This window comes from Hyla sarda, chromosome 2 (genome assembly GCF_029499605.1).
Source record: "Hyla sarda isolate aHylSar1 chromosome 2, aHylSar1.hap1, whole genome shotgun sequence".
NCBI lineage: Eukaryota > Metazoa > Chordata > Amphibia > Anura > Hylidae > Hyla > Hyla sarda.
In genome coordinates, this window is record NC_079190.1 from 425,351,003 (window position 1) to 425,368,433 (window position 17,431).

The window sequence follows — 17,431 nt, forward strand, 5'->3', positions numbered from 1 at the left end:
CTATGTTACCTAATGTGGGGAATCTCTGCTACCTATTGTGGGGAAACTATGCTACCTAATGTGGGGAAACTATGCTACCTAATGTGGGCAAACTATGCTACCTAATGTGGGGAAACTGCTATCTAATGTAGGGAATTTATGCTACCTAATGTGGGGAAACTATGCTACCTAATGTGAGGAAACTATGCTACCTAATGTGGGGAATCTATGCTACCTAATGTTGGGAATCTATGCTACCTAATGTGGGGGGCTTGAATGAGCTGCGGCATATGGGAGGCCTTAATAAATAATTAGAAACTTATACAGCAAGTGACATATGGGGGTCCACCTGAGTAAGTGACACATGGAGGGGGGGTGCTGAACAATTCATGTTTTGGGGGGGGGGGCACAGGCACATTCTTTGCACAAGGGCCCTCTGCTGTCTGTGTCCGCCCCTGGGTAGAGAATAAGAGGTAAAGTGGAACATAGAACAAATGCAGTTATTTTTTTCTTAATTTTTTTTAATGAAGTAAACGAGATAAAGGTAAGCAATGACTTTTCCTCAGTCTGAAGCCCGGTCCTCATCGGCAGGAAGCAGTGAGGAGGAGGAGGATGACGGAGGTTCTGATTCCATCTCTGCTTCTTTTTCGTCCCTCTCTATATATAGGGCCGTGGCCATGAAGAAGGCCCCTCCGATGACTGCCATTATGGTGCAGGTCATGAGGGCATACTCCAGGCTGCGGTATTTCAGAAGAGGGGATTTGGCATATCCTCGTTCGTAGGTGTCAGATATCAGGCCGATGAGGTACGGGCTGCCGGCGTCACCTAGGAGGTGATAGATTGTCATCTGCACGGCCAGGGCTGAAGATCTCCTCCACGGAGTTACTACTTTTAGAATAATGTCAGATATGAGGGTGAAATTTACTGACAGAAGCGTCTCTCCGATGAAGATGAAGATGTTGGTGGCAACGAGGCTGATGTTGCCAAAAGTCAATGCCAACAGAAGAAAAGGGGCGGAGAGCATCATCGCGCATCCACACACAAGCGGGTCCGCCCGTGGGTTGGATTTGCGATATCTTTTACTTATCTCCGTCCCTGCTACAACTCCCAGAATGCCGGAAACGACTGTAACCACACCAAATATTAGGATGTCGTGATAGTCACACGGTTCAGCACGGCAAGGGTCCTTCTCTTGTAGGAGTGTTCGTGCGTGGGTCAGGTATGACGGACCCCATACACCTATGGCTCCCACTATGAAGGATACAGCCGTCGATCCCATGGTGGTTAACATGAAGCTTCGATTTTTAAATAGTTTTTTCAGATCTGTCGCCCATTTGGCAAACTTCTGGGATTTGTTGTTCTTCCCGTTTGTAGTCGTTCTTGGAAGCTCTTTTGTGACCAAAATCATCAAAGCCACAGCTATGAGGCCCAGGCCAGGGGTGACCCGAAACGCCCAGTGCCAATCGCCCCTTGCTGCATCAGTCACTTTGGGCCCGATGATGTATCCTAGTCCGCAGCCTACAGGTATGACGGAGTAAAACACGTTCAGCATGCGGGTCCGCTGGTCACTTGTAAAAAGGTCTGCAATGATGGAGGGGGCGATGGTGCAGAAAGTCGCCTCTCCGGCTCCAACCAGTCCACTCGTCAGCAGGAAGAGCAGGAAGTACCCGTCAGGGATGAATGACAGGGTAAGTGTCATGCTCAGCCAAACGATGATTCCTGCGCAAACAGTATATTTCTTATTACAGTGGTCGCCCAAATATCCGGCAATTGGTGCGACCAGCACGTAGCTTCCAATGAACAATGTATTCAATAAGCCGGACAGACTAGCATTGGTGTCATATGCTTTCTGTATATAAGGCAGCACCCCCGCCACGCTGGAGCGATTTGCATAGATGAGCAAATTAACAAAGGCGAGGATCACTACGGTGATGATGGAACGTGCGGTGGACATCACGCTTAGAGATGGCAGGTTCTGCCTCTCAGGGATATCGCCCTTTTCTACATCCATATCACTATGGTCCTCCATTGCTTCTTCCTCCTCCTTCAGCAATGGGTCTTGTGGAGAGGCCATGGTCACAGGTCAGAGCCTGAAAACACTAGAGAGAGAGATAAGTGAACACATTAGATAACATGTCATCATTCCTGTCATTATACAATAGATCCTTCATACAGAGCAGAAATGTCCAGCACAGAACCACAAGATAACACTAAGACCATCGCAGCCTCAGAAGAAGACGCTTCTCTATAAGTGTTTTATATGGAGACGTTGTTTTTTATATGTCTGATAACCCTGAACCTTTCCGGTCCTAGTAATATCTGATAACCCTGAACCTGTCCGGTCCTAGTAATATCTGATAACCCTGAACCTGTCCGGTCCTAGTAATATCTGATAACCCTGAACCTGTCCGGTCGTAGTAATATCTGATAACCCTGAACCTGTCCGGTCCTAGTAATATCTGGCAACCCTGAACCTGTCCGGTCCTAGTAATATCTGATAACCCTGAACCTGTCCGGTCCTAGTAATATCTGATAACCCTGAACCTGTCCGGTCCTAGTAATATCTGATAACCCTGAACCTGTCCGGTCCTAGTAATATCTGATAACCCTGAACCTGTCCGGTCCTAGTAATATCTGACAACCCTGATTCTGTCCGGTCCTAGTAATATCTGATAACCCTGAACCTGTCCAGTCCTAGTAATATCTGATAACCCTGAACCTATCCGGTCCTAGTAATATCTGATAACCCTGAACCTGTCCGGTCCTAGTAATATCTGACAACCCTGATTCTGTCCGGTCCTAGTAATATCTGATAACCCTGAACCTGTCCGGTCCTAGTAATATCTGATAACTCTGAACGATAACCCTGGGCTTGGCTGTATGGTCACTGGGCCATGTGAACTTCATACTGTAGATACAATTGGGCTATCCTGCTATATACATTTACTAATAATGAACCTACCCCACCTCATTGGGATCTATCTGTCCCCTATATGACTTTCTGCCACTAGTTGATTTGAAAATTTTCCCTTTCGGAGTACCCGGAGTATTTCTATTGTTAGTACACACAGAATTCTATTATATACTATTATATTTCTGCCCTAATCTTTATGTTATTCTTTTACTACACCACCAAATCTTTCTCATAGACTTATATCTTTTAGAACTTCATGAATTAGGACTCTTTTTCTTGGGGGCTTTTTTGGGCATAATTGCATTTTAGCAGTTTTGCAAGAAAAAGCTCTGGTCATGATACTATCTTTGCGTTTTATTATGTTTAATACCTAAGCCAAGTATTATCACAATGCTATGAGGAATATAACTTTTGTTATTTATTTAGGAAATTCATTTCTTGTTTTTTTTTTGCTAAAAAAAAAAAAGCAACAGCAATAAAAAAAAAACTGTCAAACAAAAATCCCTGTGTATGTATGAATAGAAGAGGCTGAGACTTACCTTGTGGTTCTCTCTTCAGACAAGGAACGGTCAAAATCTTGAATTCTCTATCGCAAATAGAAACTCTCTAACAAACACTTTGCACCACAGGTTGTGAATGCAAAACACACTGAAGAGACTGCAGCCGGCGCGCACCTCCTTGTACAGCTTACGGTGACATCATCACAAGCATGTGTGACATCATAGGGTTCTAAACCATCTTCAGGTATGTGTATATCTGTATAGTAAATGTGAGTAGCCATATTAGTCCAGTGATGCAGATTGTAATACCTTTTTTATTGGACTAACAGAATTTTGTAGAGACAAACTTTTGGGATTCCTCCCTGATAATTTATAAAGTCCTTTGATCATTAGTCCTTGACTATTGGACTTGATAAAGGGAGGAATCCTGAAGGGAGGAGGAATCCTGAAACTATTTATTCATCCCAAATGTGCAAAGAGCAACGTTTCAATGGTCTCACACCATCATTATCAAGCCCCTTGATAATGATGGTGTGAGACCATTGAAATGTTGCTCTTTGCACATTTGGGATGAATAAATAGTTTTCATTTTTTCACCATACCTTGAGTGCCACAACATTTTCCTTGGAACTACGTATGCAGAATCCTGGACACGGACCCTAGCTGGAGGCACCTACTCACGCTTTAGGAGTGCTGCTTTCTTCTTTGACATATATATATATATATATTTATATATATATATATATATTAATATACACCTAGAAATACATCAAGTACATAAAAATATCTTTTAGAAAAATATTTCTCCAGGCCTGCCGAGTATATCCCCGTACTTCACAGTGTCTTCTTAGTTTATATATTTTAATCTTTTGACCTTTTAACCCCACTAGGACCAAGGGCATCCTGGGACTTAAAGGGGTATTCCAGGCCAAAACTTTTTTTTATATATCAACTGGCTCCAGAAAGTTAAACAGATTTGTAAATTACTTCTATTAAAAAATCTTAATCCTGTCAGTACTTGTGACCTTCTGAAGTTAAGGTTGTTTTTTTCTGTCTAAGTCCTCTCTGATGACACCTGTCTCGGGCAACGCCCAGTTTAGAAGCAAATCCCCATAGCAAACCTCTTCTAAACTGGGCGTCTCCCGAGACAGGTGTCATCAGAGAGCACTTAGACAGAAAATAACAACCTTAACTTCAGAAGCTCATAAGTACTGAAAGGGTTAAGATTTTTTAATAGAAGTAATTTACAAATCTGTTTAACTTTTTGGAGCCAGTTGATATATATAAAAAAGTTTTTGCCTGGAATACCCCTTTAAGATTGAACCGATTATTATTGATATATGTCATGAATGCATCAACAGTCAGATGGTCGGACGACCAAATGATGACCACATCGTCTACTTACCTCCCATACCATGCGAGGCATGTGGAAAATGGATTGGTGTCAGAAAAAATAAACTGCTCCTCCCACCAAAAAACAAAAAGCTTAGCCCGAGCTGGTGATGACTTTGCTCCCATTGAAGCACCCGTGCGCTGCAAATAAAAATTGTTACCAAACATAAAATAATTGTGTTTTAACACAAAATCTACCACCTCAATAATGTAATGTCTCAAATCCACAGAATATTTAGAATATCTCATCAGTATATCCGAGATAGCTGATAATGCCAGGTTTTTCGGAATACTGGAATAGAGCGATTCAATGTCGCAAGTATGCCACGACAGAGAATCGCTCCATGTGAATTTAGTTCTTCTGACCAGGAGTTTACTGAAAATTCAGATTGTTCAGATACCACGGACACTAGCGGGGACTCAGAACCGCAATATGTGAACACTCACAAGAATCGCAATGCGAGAAGACAGTCAAAAAATGAGGAAGGCTCGGTGGCAGAAAACATAGGAAGAAGAGCTTCGGAGCGTAACAAGGACAAACAGAAAAAGTAATAAAAGAGGATTTTCAAGTCATTAACATTTCTGCACAAATCATTACAGATGAAGAAACCTCGGTCCTGTGGAAAGGACTGGGTTTCTCTCCTACACATCATTTTGATGTTTATCGGACAATTTTGGATATAATTAAATTTGTGAGAACTTTAACAGTTAAGAAACATTTTTTTGTGGAAAATGCTGATGAACCATCGGACCCACCTCAACTTTCTATAAACCCTGATTTACCACTAATGCATACGTTAGCAGAACAAATTGTTTTTAGAGATCTCTGTCTCCTTGAAAATAGTGGGATATCAATTTGTGATGAAGTGAATACTGCACATAACTTCTTCACTAAAAACCCAAATTTTTACCCCATACAGACCAGACCAGCAATTTTTGATTGGTTCCAGGACTTTATCATGAAAGATTTGGTTAATCTACAATCAAAAGTAATGTCCAATACAACTCGTCCTAATTTGAATAAAAAGGAGGCTGCTGCCATAAAGATATTAAAGAAAAACAAAAATTTGACGATCCGATCCGCCGATAAAGGCGGCTCGGTAGTATGTATGGACACGGGACTGCATATCAATTTAAATGAAAATCTACTATCTGATGATAAAACTTACCTTAAACTTTGTGGAGATCCCACTGAACCTTTTAAAAAAGAACTGTTGACTCTGTTGGAAGAGGGGAAAGCCAGATCTATTTTGACCCAAAAAGAAGTGGATTATATTTTCGTGCCTGCTCCAATTATTCCTATCTTCCACTCGCTACCCAAGCTGCATAAGGACCGATTCCTGTCGCCGATGCGTCCGATTGTGGTGGGGATCGGATCCCATAACGAGCACCTATGCGAGTGGTTGGACTCAGTACTGCAACCTCTGGTTATGCAATGCCCAAGTTATATCAAGGACACTAAGCACTTGCTAAAAATCATGGATGAATTCACATGGAGCGATTCTCTGTCGTGGCTTACTTGCGACATTGAATCGCTCTATTCCAGTATTCCGAAAAACCTGGCATTATCAGCTATCTCGGATATACTGATGAGATTTTCTAAATATTCTGTGGATTTGAGACATTACATTATTGAGGTGGTAGATTTTGTGTTAAAACACAATTATTTTATGTTTGGTAACAATTTTTATTTGCAGCGCACGGGTGCTTCAATGGGAGCAAAGTCATCACCAGCTCGGGCTAAGCTTTTTGTTTTTTGGTGCGAGGAGCAGTTTTTCTGACACCAATCCATTTTCCACATGCCTCGCATGGTATGGGAGGTATGTAGACGATGTGGTCATCATTTGGTCGTCTGACCATCTGACCGTTGATGCATTCATGACATATATCAATAATAATCGGTTCAATCTTACGTTTACCCACACATGGTATAAAAGTGAAACCGCCTTTTTGGATGTCATATTACGTGGCAACCCTGATACAAATAAAATAGAGGTTGATCCTTACAGAAAAAAGATATCAGGCAATACCATCCGAAGGGCGAATTCATGCCATTCCAAACAAACAGTAAGAGCCATACCAGTAGGTGAACTTATACGAATTAAGCGGAACAGTTCTTCCGCCGAGGTGTACCGCAGGGAAGCTGATGCAGCATGCACACGCCTGGCGGCTCGAGGTTACCCTGGATGGCTCTTGAAAAAAGCTCGGTCGAGAGTGGATCCTATGGATTGAAAATCCCTTTTTACAAGTAAGCAACCAACTGAATCACAAGATTGTCCTACATTTGTCACCACGTACAGTCCAGAATTTTATGACATCAAACGCATTGTAATTAAACACTTACCTTTGCTATCAACAGATCCCACAGTAGGGGAGATTATAAAGTCAGGTGTGAGATTTGCAGCGAGGCGGGCACCTACTTTATCCAATCTCCTTGTTCCCAGTATGGTGGACACGGCTAGTGTTACCACCCAGTGGCTTAGCACCAAGGGCTTCCACAAGTGCGGTAAATCGCGGTGTGTGGTATGTCCCTTTGCCGAAAAATGCCAGAAAATAGAAGGTACGGTGGATGGCAAATGCCATGTCATTCACAACTTTATAAACTGTGATAGCACTTTTGTTTTATATAAAATCATGTGCACACAATGTCACTTAACATATGTGGGTTCCACCAAAAGGTCCCTTAAAAAACGCATGCAAGAGCACATTAGACATGCTGCTGGCCCTTTAAGCTCGAACATTTCTAACATATCTAAACATTTTCTAATATGTCATAATTCAGACACCACTTCCCTCAGGTTCTCAGGCATTGAGAAGGTGAAGCTAAATAAAAGGGGAGGTGACCATATTCGATCCCTCCACAATAGGGAAATCATGTGGATTTATCTTTTGAATTGCATTCAACCCCATGGTCTAAATAGCAAAACAGATTTAATATTACATTACTGATATGTCTCCGAATAATTTATCTGTGTTTGGTCCCATGTTTTTGTTTTAATCACGCGCACATGTGATGTGGACCTGTCCCTCCCCTTCCTGTGGGAATGGGGAAAATGCCCTGGAGTATATAGGGGTGCCTCATTTGAGGATCTACAGGCTATGAGTAAGGATCGATAGATCAGAAATGCGTCAGCCATGCTTGGGACCCCCCTCTGTTTGTGCAATATTTCATATTTTTGATATGTTCACGGTTTGTCTGCCACCGTGAAGGATTTTAAGGAAGAACCCTGTATAAAGACGGACGTTTTACTTCTACTTGCTGGCTTTTTTAGTATTTTTTTATTTTTTTTATCCACTATGCCAGGGATGAAAATGATTCCAAAAGAAACTAACTCAACTGTCTATGCTCCCCCGTTGCTCCAATATTGGTGTCCCGTTCTCTGTTCGCCGCCTTCTGCTTTTCCTGCAGGTCAGTGAATCACGGTGCGCTCAGTGTCATCATTGTTTCAGCACCAGTTTTACAAATCAGTGTGCCTCCAGTGTTACACCAGTGTTTACAAATAAGTGTGCCTCCAGCTGTTGCAAAACTATAACTTCCAGCATGCCTTGACAGCTAGAGACTGTCCGGGAATGCTGGGAGTTGTAGTTTTGGACCACCTGGAGAGACACTGTTATGAAAACACTGCCTTAGTCAGTATTTTCCAACCTGGGGACTTCCAGCTGTTGCAAAACTACAACTCCCAGCATTCCCCTGACAGTCTTTAGCTGTCCAGGCATGCTGGGAGTTATAGTTCTGCAACAGCTGGAGACACTCAGGTTTGGTAGGTAGGTTCTTAGTCCATTGTTTTCCAACCTGGGTGCCTCCAGCTGTTGAAAAACTCTAACTCCCAGCTTAAGACTCTCCGGGCATGCTGGGAGTTGTAGTTTTGCAACAGCTGGAGTCCCCCAGGTTGGGAAACACTAACTACGGCAGTGTTTTCGAAACATTGTCTCTCCATCTGTTGCAAAACTACAACTCCCAGCATGCTCGGACAGTCTTAAGCTGGAAGTTAGAGTTTTGCAGCAGAAGGTGGCATTTTGGTGGGTAGTTGGGCCCTTAGTCCAGTGTTTCCCAACCTGAGTGCCTCCAGCTGTTGCAAAACTACAACTCCCAGCATGCCCAAACAGCCAAAGCCTGTTTGGAAAACACTGGACTAAGGGCCTACCTACCAAATGTAACGTGGCCACCTACCTACCAACCAAAAACATATTACCTACCTAGCAAATGCTTTTCCTGCCTACCTAACAAACATATACCGTATATACTCGAGTATAAGCCGAGTTTTTCAGCACGTTTTTTCGTGCTGAAAACACCCCACTCTCCGCCCTCAGTGGTCTTCAACCTGCGGACCTCCAGAGGTTTCAAAACTACAACTCCCACCAAGCCCCGGCAGCCTTCGGCTGTCCGGGCTTGCTGGGAGTTGTAGTTTTGAAACCTCTGGAGGTCCGCAGGTTGAAGACCACTGCGGCCTTCGACATCATCCAGCCCCTCTCACCCCCTTTAGTTCTGTACTCATCTCCGCTCGGCACTGGTCCGGTGCTGCAGGACTGTCCGGTGGGGAGGTCGTCCGATGGGATAGTGGTTCTGGGGTACATTCATTACCAACGTCCCTCTGCGTCATCGTCAAGGCAATGCCTCTATTCCGGGTCTGAAGCGCGGAAAAGAGGCCCCTCGGAGAAGATGGCAGCCCGGAACCACTATCCCACCGGACGACCTCCCCACCGGACAGTCCTGCAGCACCGGACCAGTGCCGAGCGGAGGTGAGTAAAGAACTAAAGGGGGTGAGAGGGGGCTGGATGATGTCGAAGGCCGCAGTGGTCTTCAACCTGCGGACCTCCAAAGGTTTCAAAACTACAACTCCCAGCAAACCCGGACAGCCGATGGCTGCCCGGGCTTGCTGGGAGTTGTAGTTTTGAAACATCTGGAGGTCCGCAGGTTGAAGACCACTGTATCAGACATTGACAAGCGGTGATGATGATGACATGTGGTGATGATGACAAGGGGATGATGAAGGGGGGGGGAATTATGACAAGGGGATGATGAAGGGGGGGTGGGATGATGACAGGGGGATGATGAAGGAGGGGTGTGGGATGATGACAAGAGGATGATGACAAGAGGATGATGACAAGGGGATGATGACAAGGGGATGCTGAAGGGGGGTGGGGATGATGACAAGGGGATGATGAAGGGGGTGTGTGGGATGATGACAAGGGGATGATGAAGGGGGGTAAGGGTTGATGACAAGGGGATGATGAAGGGGGGGTGTGGGATGATGACAAGGGGATGATGACAAGGTGGATGATGAAGGGGGGGTGTGGGATGATGAAGGGGGGATGATGACAGGCGGTGATGATGAAGGGGGGATGATGAAGGGGGGATGATGACAGGGTGATGATGACAGGGTGATGATGATGAGGGTGTTAATGACGGGGGTCTGGATGATGACAGGGGGTGATGATGTATTTCCCACCCTAGGCTTATACTCGAGTCAATAACTTTTCCTGGGATTTTGGGGTGAAATTAGGGGCCTCGGCTTATATTAGGGTCGGCTTATACTCGAGTATATACGGTAACCTACCTACCTAGCGGCAAACCTTTTACTTGCCTTCCTACCAACTGAACTTACTACCTGCCTAAATAACTTGCAAACTTACTACTTGCCTACCTACTTAGAGAATGTTCTACTTACCTAATTTACTACTTGCAAACGTACTACCTGCTTACCTAGCAAACATATTACCTGGGTGTGTGTGTGGGGGGGGGGGGCAGGCATATTCTTTGCACAGGGGCCCTCTGTGTCTGTGTCCGCCCCTGATTTGCAGGTGATTCATCCTGCAAGACACACTATTCTGAAACCTACATCCAAACCCAATATTACATACTTTATTGTTATACACCAAACACACCAACATACTCTTTGCCTCCAAAACCACCCAGCTTACTTTAGGGACCAGACTATCCAATTAAGTGATGGCAATTTGCGGAGACTTATAGTGATGTCAGAGAGAGACATCATCAAGTTAGGAAATATAACCTTCTTGGCCTCAGCTTTTATACACTCTTTTCCCTGCCTATTCCACACTGACCATTTAGCTCCCTTTCAATTTACCTTCTTCAAAGTTACCTATTGTTCTCAGTACACATTCCCCCCTACACCAACCAACACCAACAACCACAGACCCTTAAGGCCCCATTACAAGGGTAAGGAGTTATTGGACAAACAGGCTGGTATTGCTTTGTGTTATAGGGCCAGCGATCAGCCGAGGAACGGGCATCTGCTTGTTCATCAGCTGATCAGGTCAGTTTGACCCATATAAATATTATTGGCCCTCAGGAGCACATCCCCCTGTGTAATAGAGAACATGTAGCTGGCGAATGGATGCAGTAAAAAAGGCCACAAGAATGATCCAGCAGTAATCTGTGCGACACTCCCACCAGTTGCTTAAGCTGTGTAAAGAATCTGTAAACTACTGCCGAAGTATGGGATTAATGCTTATTTATCATAGAGCATTTATTTACTATAGAACTATAAACCATAACCCCACCACAGACTATGCAGTAGAGTTAAAATCACAAGGTGTTTTAACAAAATCAGAAAAGGATTTTATTATTGTGAATGAACCAACTTTACCCATTTTTTATTTTTTTCTGAAGGTACATATATACGTCTAGAAAATTCACCAGGCCACCCTATAATTTTGGATATTAATTCTTTGTCCTCTAATCTATCCCAATGTATAGATGTTCTGCCTCAGAAATATATGTTTGCCCTGAGATCACATCTTAAGGACTGATGGATTTTATCAAAAGCATTTTAAATACCCGCTGGGAGGACAGTATGTTTTTAGTCACCATGGACATATCCTCCCTATATACAGTCATAGACCATGAAAAAGGGGTTAATGCTGTTGCACAATTTTTATACACTGATGATGGCATGCCTAATGCCCAAAAATATTAAATTCTTAATGGGATTAGATTTATATTGACCCATAACTAGTTTGATTTCTGTAAACAAATATATACTCAACACACGGGCAAAGCAATGGGCTCCAAAAATGGTGCCCAGCTTTGCCAACCTTTTTGTGGATCTATTTGAAGAGAAACTATTGTACACTAATCCACTGTTGTACATTTTACAAGAGGTTTTGTGGTGTCCCGGTACCGCCTCCTATACGGTGCCTGTGTAGAAGTCCCCATAGTCAGAGTCCCTAGGACGTCGGGGTTCTTCGTATCTAGTCCACCCCTTGTCACCTCTCATCTATGTATTACTTATCTAGCAGTTATTTAGGATTTATATAAATATAATTGTACAAATGTATATAAATGGTTAGTTCCCTGTACGGAGTGTAGCAGGACCTGCGGGTCACGTGGTCAGGTAAACTCTATGGTTTTTATGCTTAAGGACCTTTGGAGGTCCCTGTGACGTATTTCACCCATCACTCCCTGTGACGGTGAGTGACAGTTGCTTGGACCAGTAAAAAGCGGTCCTGCCCCTGCCCATATAAGGGAGTGGCGGCCATTACTCTCTCTCTTGTTCCCAGGCTGTCAAACGAGCAGGATCTGTGCAGCTCTCTTCCGCAGTGAGTTAGGCCCGAGCCTTGCGGCAACGGCTGATCTATTCAGAATCGTGAGTGTATCAATCCCTAAGCACTCTGCAAGATAACCGGACCTTATCTGTCCCCTAAATCGGACGGATCTTCGCAAATTACCCTAAATTCTCAGACTATATCAGAAGTCAAGGTCCGCAACAACTGTCAGTCATTGAACTATATAGAGACTGTATTCCTGAGACTGTTACTGTTCATTGGATGTACCGCAAGCATTTAAGTAAACTTATCCAAGTTCAAGTTCAACTACTTTGTGGCCCTTCAGTCATTTTATGCATGCACCTATTGTTACTGGGAAGGGCAGCGATAGGCCGGAGAATCACCTCAGCATACTAGCCCTCAGCCTGGCGTCACGAACTATAGGGTTAACCTTAACCCCTCATCTACCGAAACAACACCCCAACTACCATACACCCCCCAAGGGCTACCACAAAGCCTTTTTGGTGTTGCACGAACAGGATTTGGGTGTGTGCCTACTGCAGTGACCACTGGTGAAAGTGTACTCCCCCCCCAGAAAACAAACTTTATTCATGTGCTGTAAACCGTGTTGCTGTGTACGGGAGCAGTGTCCGTGGTGCACCATACAAGGGGGCCACGAGAAAAGTAAGGGGGGAGGCGAAGATTTATCTACAACTGAAATGTGTAAACTGGGCAATGAGTTCATGCTGCTATTCTCTGGTCCGGTCGGCACAGGTGGAGCCGAACTGCTGCCGGTAAAGAGTGCGAAGAAAGCCCGCGCTGCGCCACCAAGATGCTGTGTCGCAGCCGAAAGGGAACTCAGAGATACAGGAGTCGTCTCTGGAGGGACCGGAAGTCAGGGCTGCACCGATAACGTCCTTCCTGCCTGGCGCTATTTTGGAGAAGCCCACTATAAAAGACTCCACATACAGCGACCTCTTCAGTCTGCACGGAGAGCCGGAGAGTACAGACATGGCGGAGAGCAGCGTTCCACGTGGTGAAGTTGGCAAAATGGCGCCAGAAAAGCGGAAAGTTGTGGCAGTCGCAGCCCGACTTTTCCAAGAACTTGCTGACCGTCTGCAGCGGTTGTCATTAGATGAAGAGGGGGCCTGCAATCTTCCCCCACTGCCTGATGATGATGACGATTGGCCAGAGACATCTCCAGCGGAGAACGCAGGGACACCTGGAGGTGCATCACCGGTGAGATTGTCCCCTCATCACAGAACCTGGGGCTCGTGGGCCAAGATCCCGTCGGAGGAGTCTGCAGTGAGTACCCCGCCAGAGGCGGCCTATTCTTCCTCCTCCAGCCCTGAGGTCATACCTCGATCAAGCTTGCCAAGTTCACGACCGTGCTCACCAAAATTCCCGCAATGGGTGTTCGGAGATGAGCTGGAGCTGATCGAGTACATGCACAGAGTACTTCAACCATTACCTGGGAAGCCACTCCCACCAATCCCAACTGCAGAAAGGGAAAGGGCCCGTCAAGAAGCCGAGTTGGCCGAATTGATGGAAAAGCTAAAGGCCGGACACAAAGAACTCTATGCCCCCAAACACGTGCATTTGCCCCATGAAGAGAAAGTATGGTGGCAAGAAAACACCAAAGAAATGGAGGCATTGTACATTCGTAAATGGGATCACCCCCGAGAAGGGGAGGAGCCATTAGAAAGAAGAAGAGCAACTGTGGCCAAGTTCGGCAAGGTCAGAGGTTATGGGACACTCCTTGACTGCCACACAGGGCAGACCATCCTCTTAAACCGGCGAGCAGTGCAAAGGCCATATCTCCATAAGAAGTTCTACACCTTGGAGGTGGGTGAAATTGTGGAGTACACCCTCGTCCAGAGCCTTCGTGGAGAGTGGGCTGCAGCGGTCACAAGACCAACTGCCCCAACACAGCTTCCTTTCAAGTATTTCCCGTCAACGGATTGGGAGTCCGATCCCTTCAACTTGAGGCCGACAAGGTCTGCTCCTAAAGCCTCCACCAGCATACCCAAAGGAGGAGGAGCTTCAACAGCCAAGTTCATCATCTTCTATGTACAGCAAAGAGTCACGTTCAGCATCTTCTACATACCGTCGAGAGTCAAGTCCTGCTCAAGTTCAGGAAAGTAAGCCCAAATTGCGGGCACCAAAGGCCGTACCTAGGCCCTCTCAGAGCAATGAGAGTTTGCCTCCTACACAGGTACCAACGTATGTACCAAGGCTCTCTTCTGACATGGAGAGTTTGCTTGCTTCCAGGGTATCAACAAAAGAGTCATGGACCCATCCTAGTTTGGAGATGGTACTCAAGCCCTATTGCCCCACTTTGATCCCGGCTAGAAAGCCTGTGTCCCCTTCTAATGCTGCTTTCCACCACTCCCTCCTCACCAATGTGGTGTGGCAAAGCTATTTCAATTCTAATCCTGCCCCTGATGTTGGCAGATATAGGGGAACCAAGAGAGGCACTACATGAGTAAAGAAGAACATCTTCTAAAGAAACTTTAAAGTAATGTCAGATTGTTTCTTATGTTAACCACTTTTATTTTGCAGCAACCAAGTTCAAGAATTGTGCCTAGCAGGACTGTGCTAAGATTGTTCCAGTTCAAAGTTCAGCAACGTAACCACTAAGCTTGTGCCTGACTATTAAGTCAAGAGACTCCTAGCCTGTAGGAGATTCATTAAGGACTGTACCCCGCTGAGTTGTGGTTAAGGCCGTGTTTACCTTTCCCTTTAATTGAACTCTTAGTGTAGGTGGACTGCTGATCCTTACACGCCACTTTGTATATTTCCCTTTAATTGGTCTCCTAGTGTAGGTGATCCGTACACGTCTGTTTTATTTATATACCAGCAGCTTCATAAGAACTCTTATGCTAAATGTTGCACTTATCAGGTGAATGCGCCTGAACCATGTTGGAGTGTTGATAATTTTGTGAGTCTGTATAGTAAATATGTATATGGTTCTTGTACACAGGAAGGTATCCTCGTGTCTGTGTACATAAAAAAAACAGGTAAAGGGTTGTACATAGAAAGATAGTCTAATATCTATGTACATAAAAAGTGAGTCAGAGCTGTACACAGAAACTATCGATGTGCTGCACATATACACTCAACACTAAAAACGTAAATAATTCTTGTACATACAAATGTATATAATGCTAAAGGTGTTTTAGTAGGTAACTCAAAAGGTGACACAACAACACAACAACACAACAACTGTCAGTCATTGAACTATATAGAGACTGTATTCCTGAGACTGTTACTGTTCATTGGCCATCACAATATATTGATTATATTTTCTATGTGTGGAATGGGAGTAAGTCCCAGCTTAATACTTTTATTTCTGATCTTAATACGAACGACTGGGGCCTTGAATTCACCCATGCTGTTTACAAAAATAATGCAGAGTTTTTAGATGTGGTAGTTCATGATGGGAACAACCACCTTTTAACCAAGACATTTTTAAACAGGTAGATAGTAATAGTTATTCAGATTTTAGCAGTGCCCATTTTAAGAAATGGTTGGTAAAAGTCCCATTTGACCAGTTTAAGAGGATTAGAAGAAATTGTACGAATAATGAGGACTTTATACAACAAAGCGACATTCTCAAAACCAGATTTGCTGCTAAAAAATACCCAATATTATTGGTCATGTCTTCTTTGAAGAGAGCTCAAGAATTGTCCCAAGTGGCCCTTAGTGTCAAAAACTAGAAAGAAAGCTCTTTGTTCTACCACCTCGCAGGATGCGATCGCCACAGTCAGTCCACGCACTAAAGAATGTCCAGACTGGTCTAGCAATTTCCTCACCTCATTTACTAGGGAGAACCAGGCCATTCAGGGAATTCTTAGCAAATACTGGTACATTTTATTGAAAGATCCATACTTGAAAGCAACCCTACCACCCAAACTGGGCATAACTTTCCTCAGGGGACATACTCTTATAAATATTTTGGCACAGAGTAGGTTAAAGATGGCCAAATCATCAAGAATCAGTACCTTTCTGGAGACGGTAGGAGTCTACAAATGTGGACACGCCAGATGTAAATGTTGCAATAACCTAAATAATAGAGCCAAACTTTTTTCTTCAAGGGTCACTGGTGAAAATTTTAATATCAAGTGTTTTATGAACTGTAACTCACGTTTTGTTATTTATTTATTGGAGTGTCCCTGTGGCCTTCAATATGTGAGTGGCACCATTCAGAGCCTTAGGGACCACATCAGCAAGCACAGGAGCAATCCTAATTTGGGTTTCATGATGCACCGTGTCTCTAGACATCTAGCTCTTTCACATAAATCAGATTTTTGGCAGTATAAGTATCACGGCCATAGAAAGTATTTCCTTTGATAACCTGCAAAGTTTCAGTACACTTAAAAGAAGAGAGAATTATTGGATATGTAAGTTCCAAACTCTGGTACCTTCAGGTCTCAATGAGATGATGGAGGTCTCACTGTGAGCCATTTGTCCCTGCACTTTCATAAATATTTTTACCTCAAATTAATCTTAAATTAATTTTAATAATTATATATTTATTCTAACCTTACCACTATGCACTGATGCCGGTTATTATCTATACTCTTGATTAGTTTTACACTCTGCACACAGTCCAATGTATAGGAACCAGCACAGGAGGAACACCAGTGAGGTGCAAGTAATCCACCCGTATACCAAATACCAGGTTCAATCCGTCCATAATCCAGCACCATTCACCAGATCCCGTTTAGGTGCAGAACTTTTTATTGCATCAGAACATACACAAATGTGTCGTTTTAGCCAACAAGCCTTTTTCAAGCATGATACAAACATCAATAAACCTCTCTTATATAGGTGACATATACACGTGATTGGTGGAAACACATGTGAAAGTAATGTGTCATTATTGATCCAGACAACCTCCTGAATCTCATAGGTTTACAAGTAGTCATGTGATCTAAGAACTGTCAAACAGTAAAACACGATAAAATGTACAATAAATGTACAAAAACCATATGGAGTATCACAAGAGGGGTCTCCACAATACTGATATAACTTTCTGATGTCTTGTAACTCACGGGGGATCTCGTTGCTGCAATCGATCCACGCTTCATCTTCCGTTTGTAAACATTGAGACAGCGGCTGCGCAAGAATCATT

At 44.0% G+C, this 17,431-nt stretch overlaps 1 protein-coding gene across 1 annotated transcript; it reads right to left on the reverse strand.

Annotated features, from left to right (window-relative positions):
- Positions 1 to 492: 492 nt before the first annotated feature.
- Positions 493 to 3,519, reverse strand: LOC130358021 (protein spinster homolog 1-like). The gene is made up of 2 exons (XM_056560826.1): positions 3,433 to 3,519; positions 493 to 2,078 (listed from the first exon to the last, which is right to left on the reverse strand). Exon 2 carries the CDS (start codon positions 2,051 to 2,053, stop codon positions 542 to 544), a length of 1,512 nt encoding a protein of 503 aa, XP_056416801.1. The 5' UTR covers positions 2,054 to 2,078; positions 3,433 to 3,519; the 3' UTR covers positions 493 to 541.
- Positions 3,520 to 17,431: the final 13,912 nt, after the last annotated feature.

Bases quoted from the DNA above. Each gene is read 5' to 3' on its own strand.
- LOC130358021 (XM_056560826.1), bottom strand. From the start codon at position 2,053: ATGGCCTCTCCACAAGACCCATTGCTGAAGGAGGAGGAAGAAGCAATG.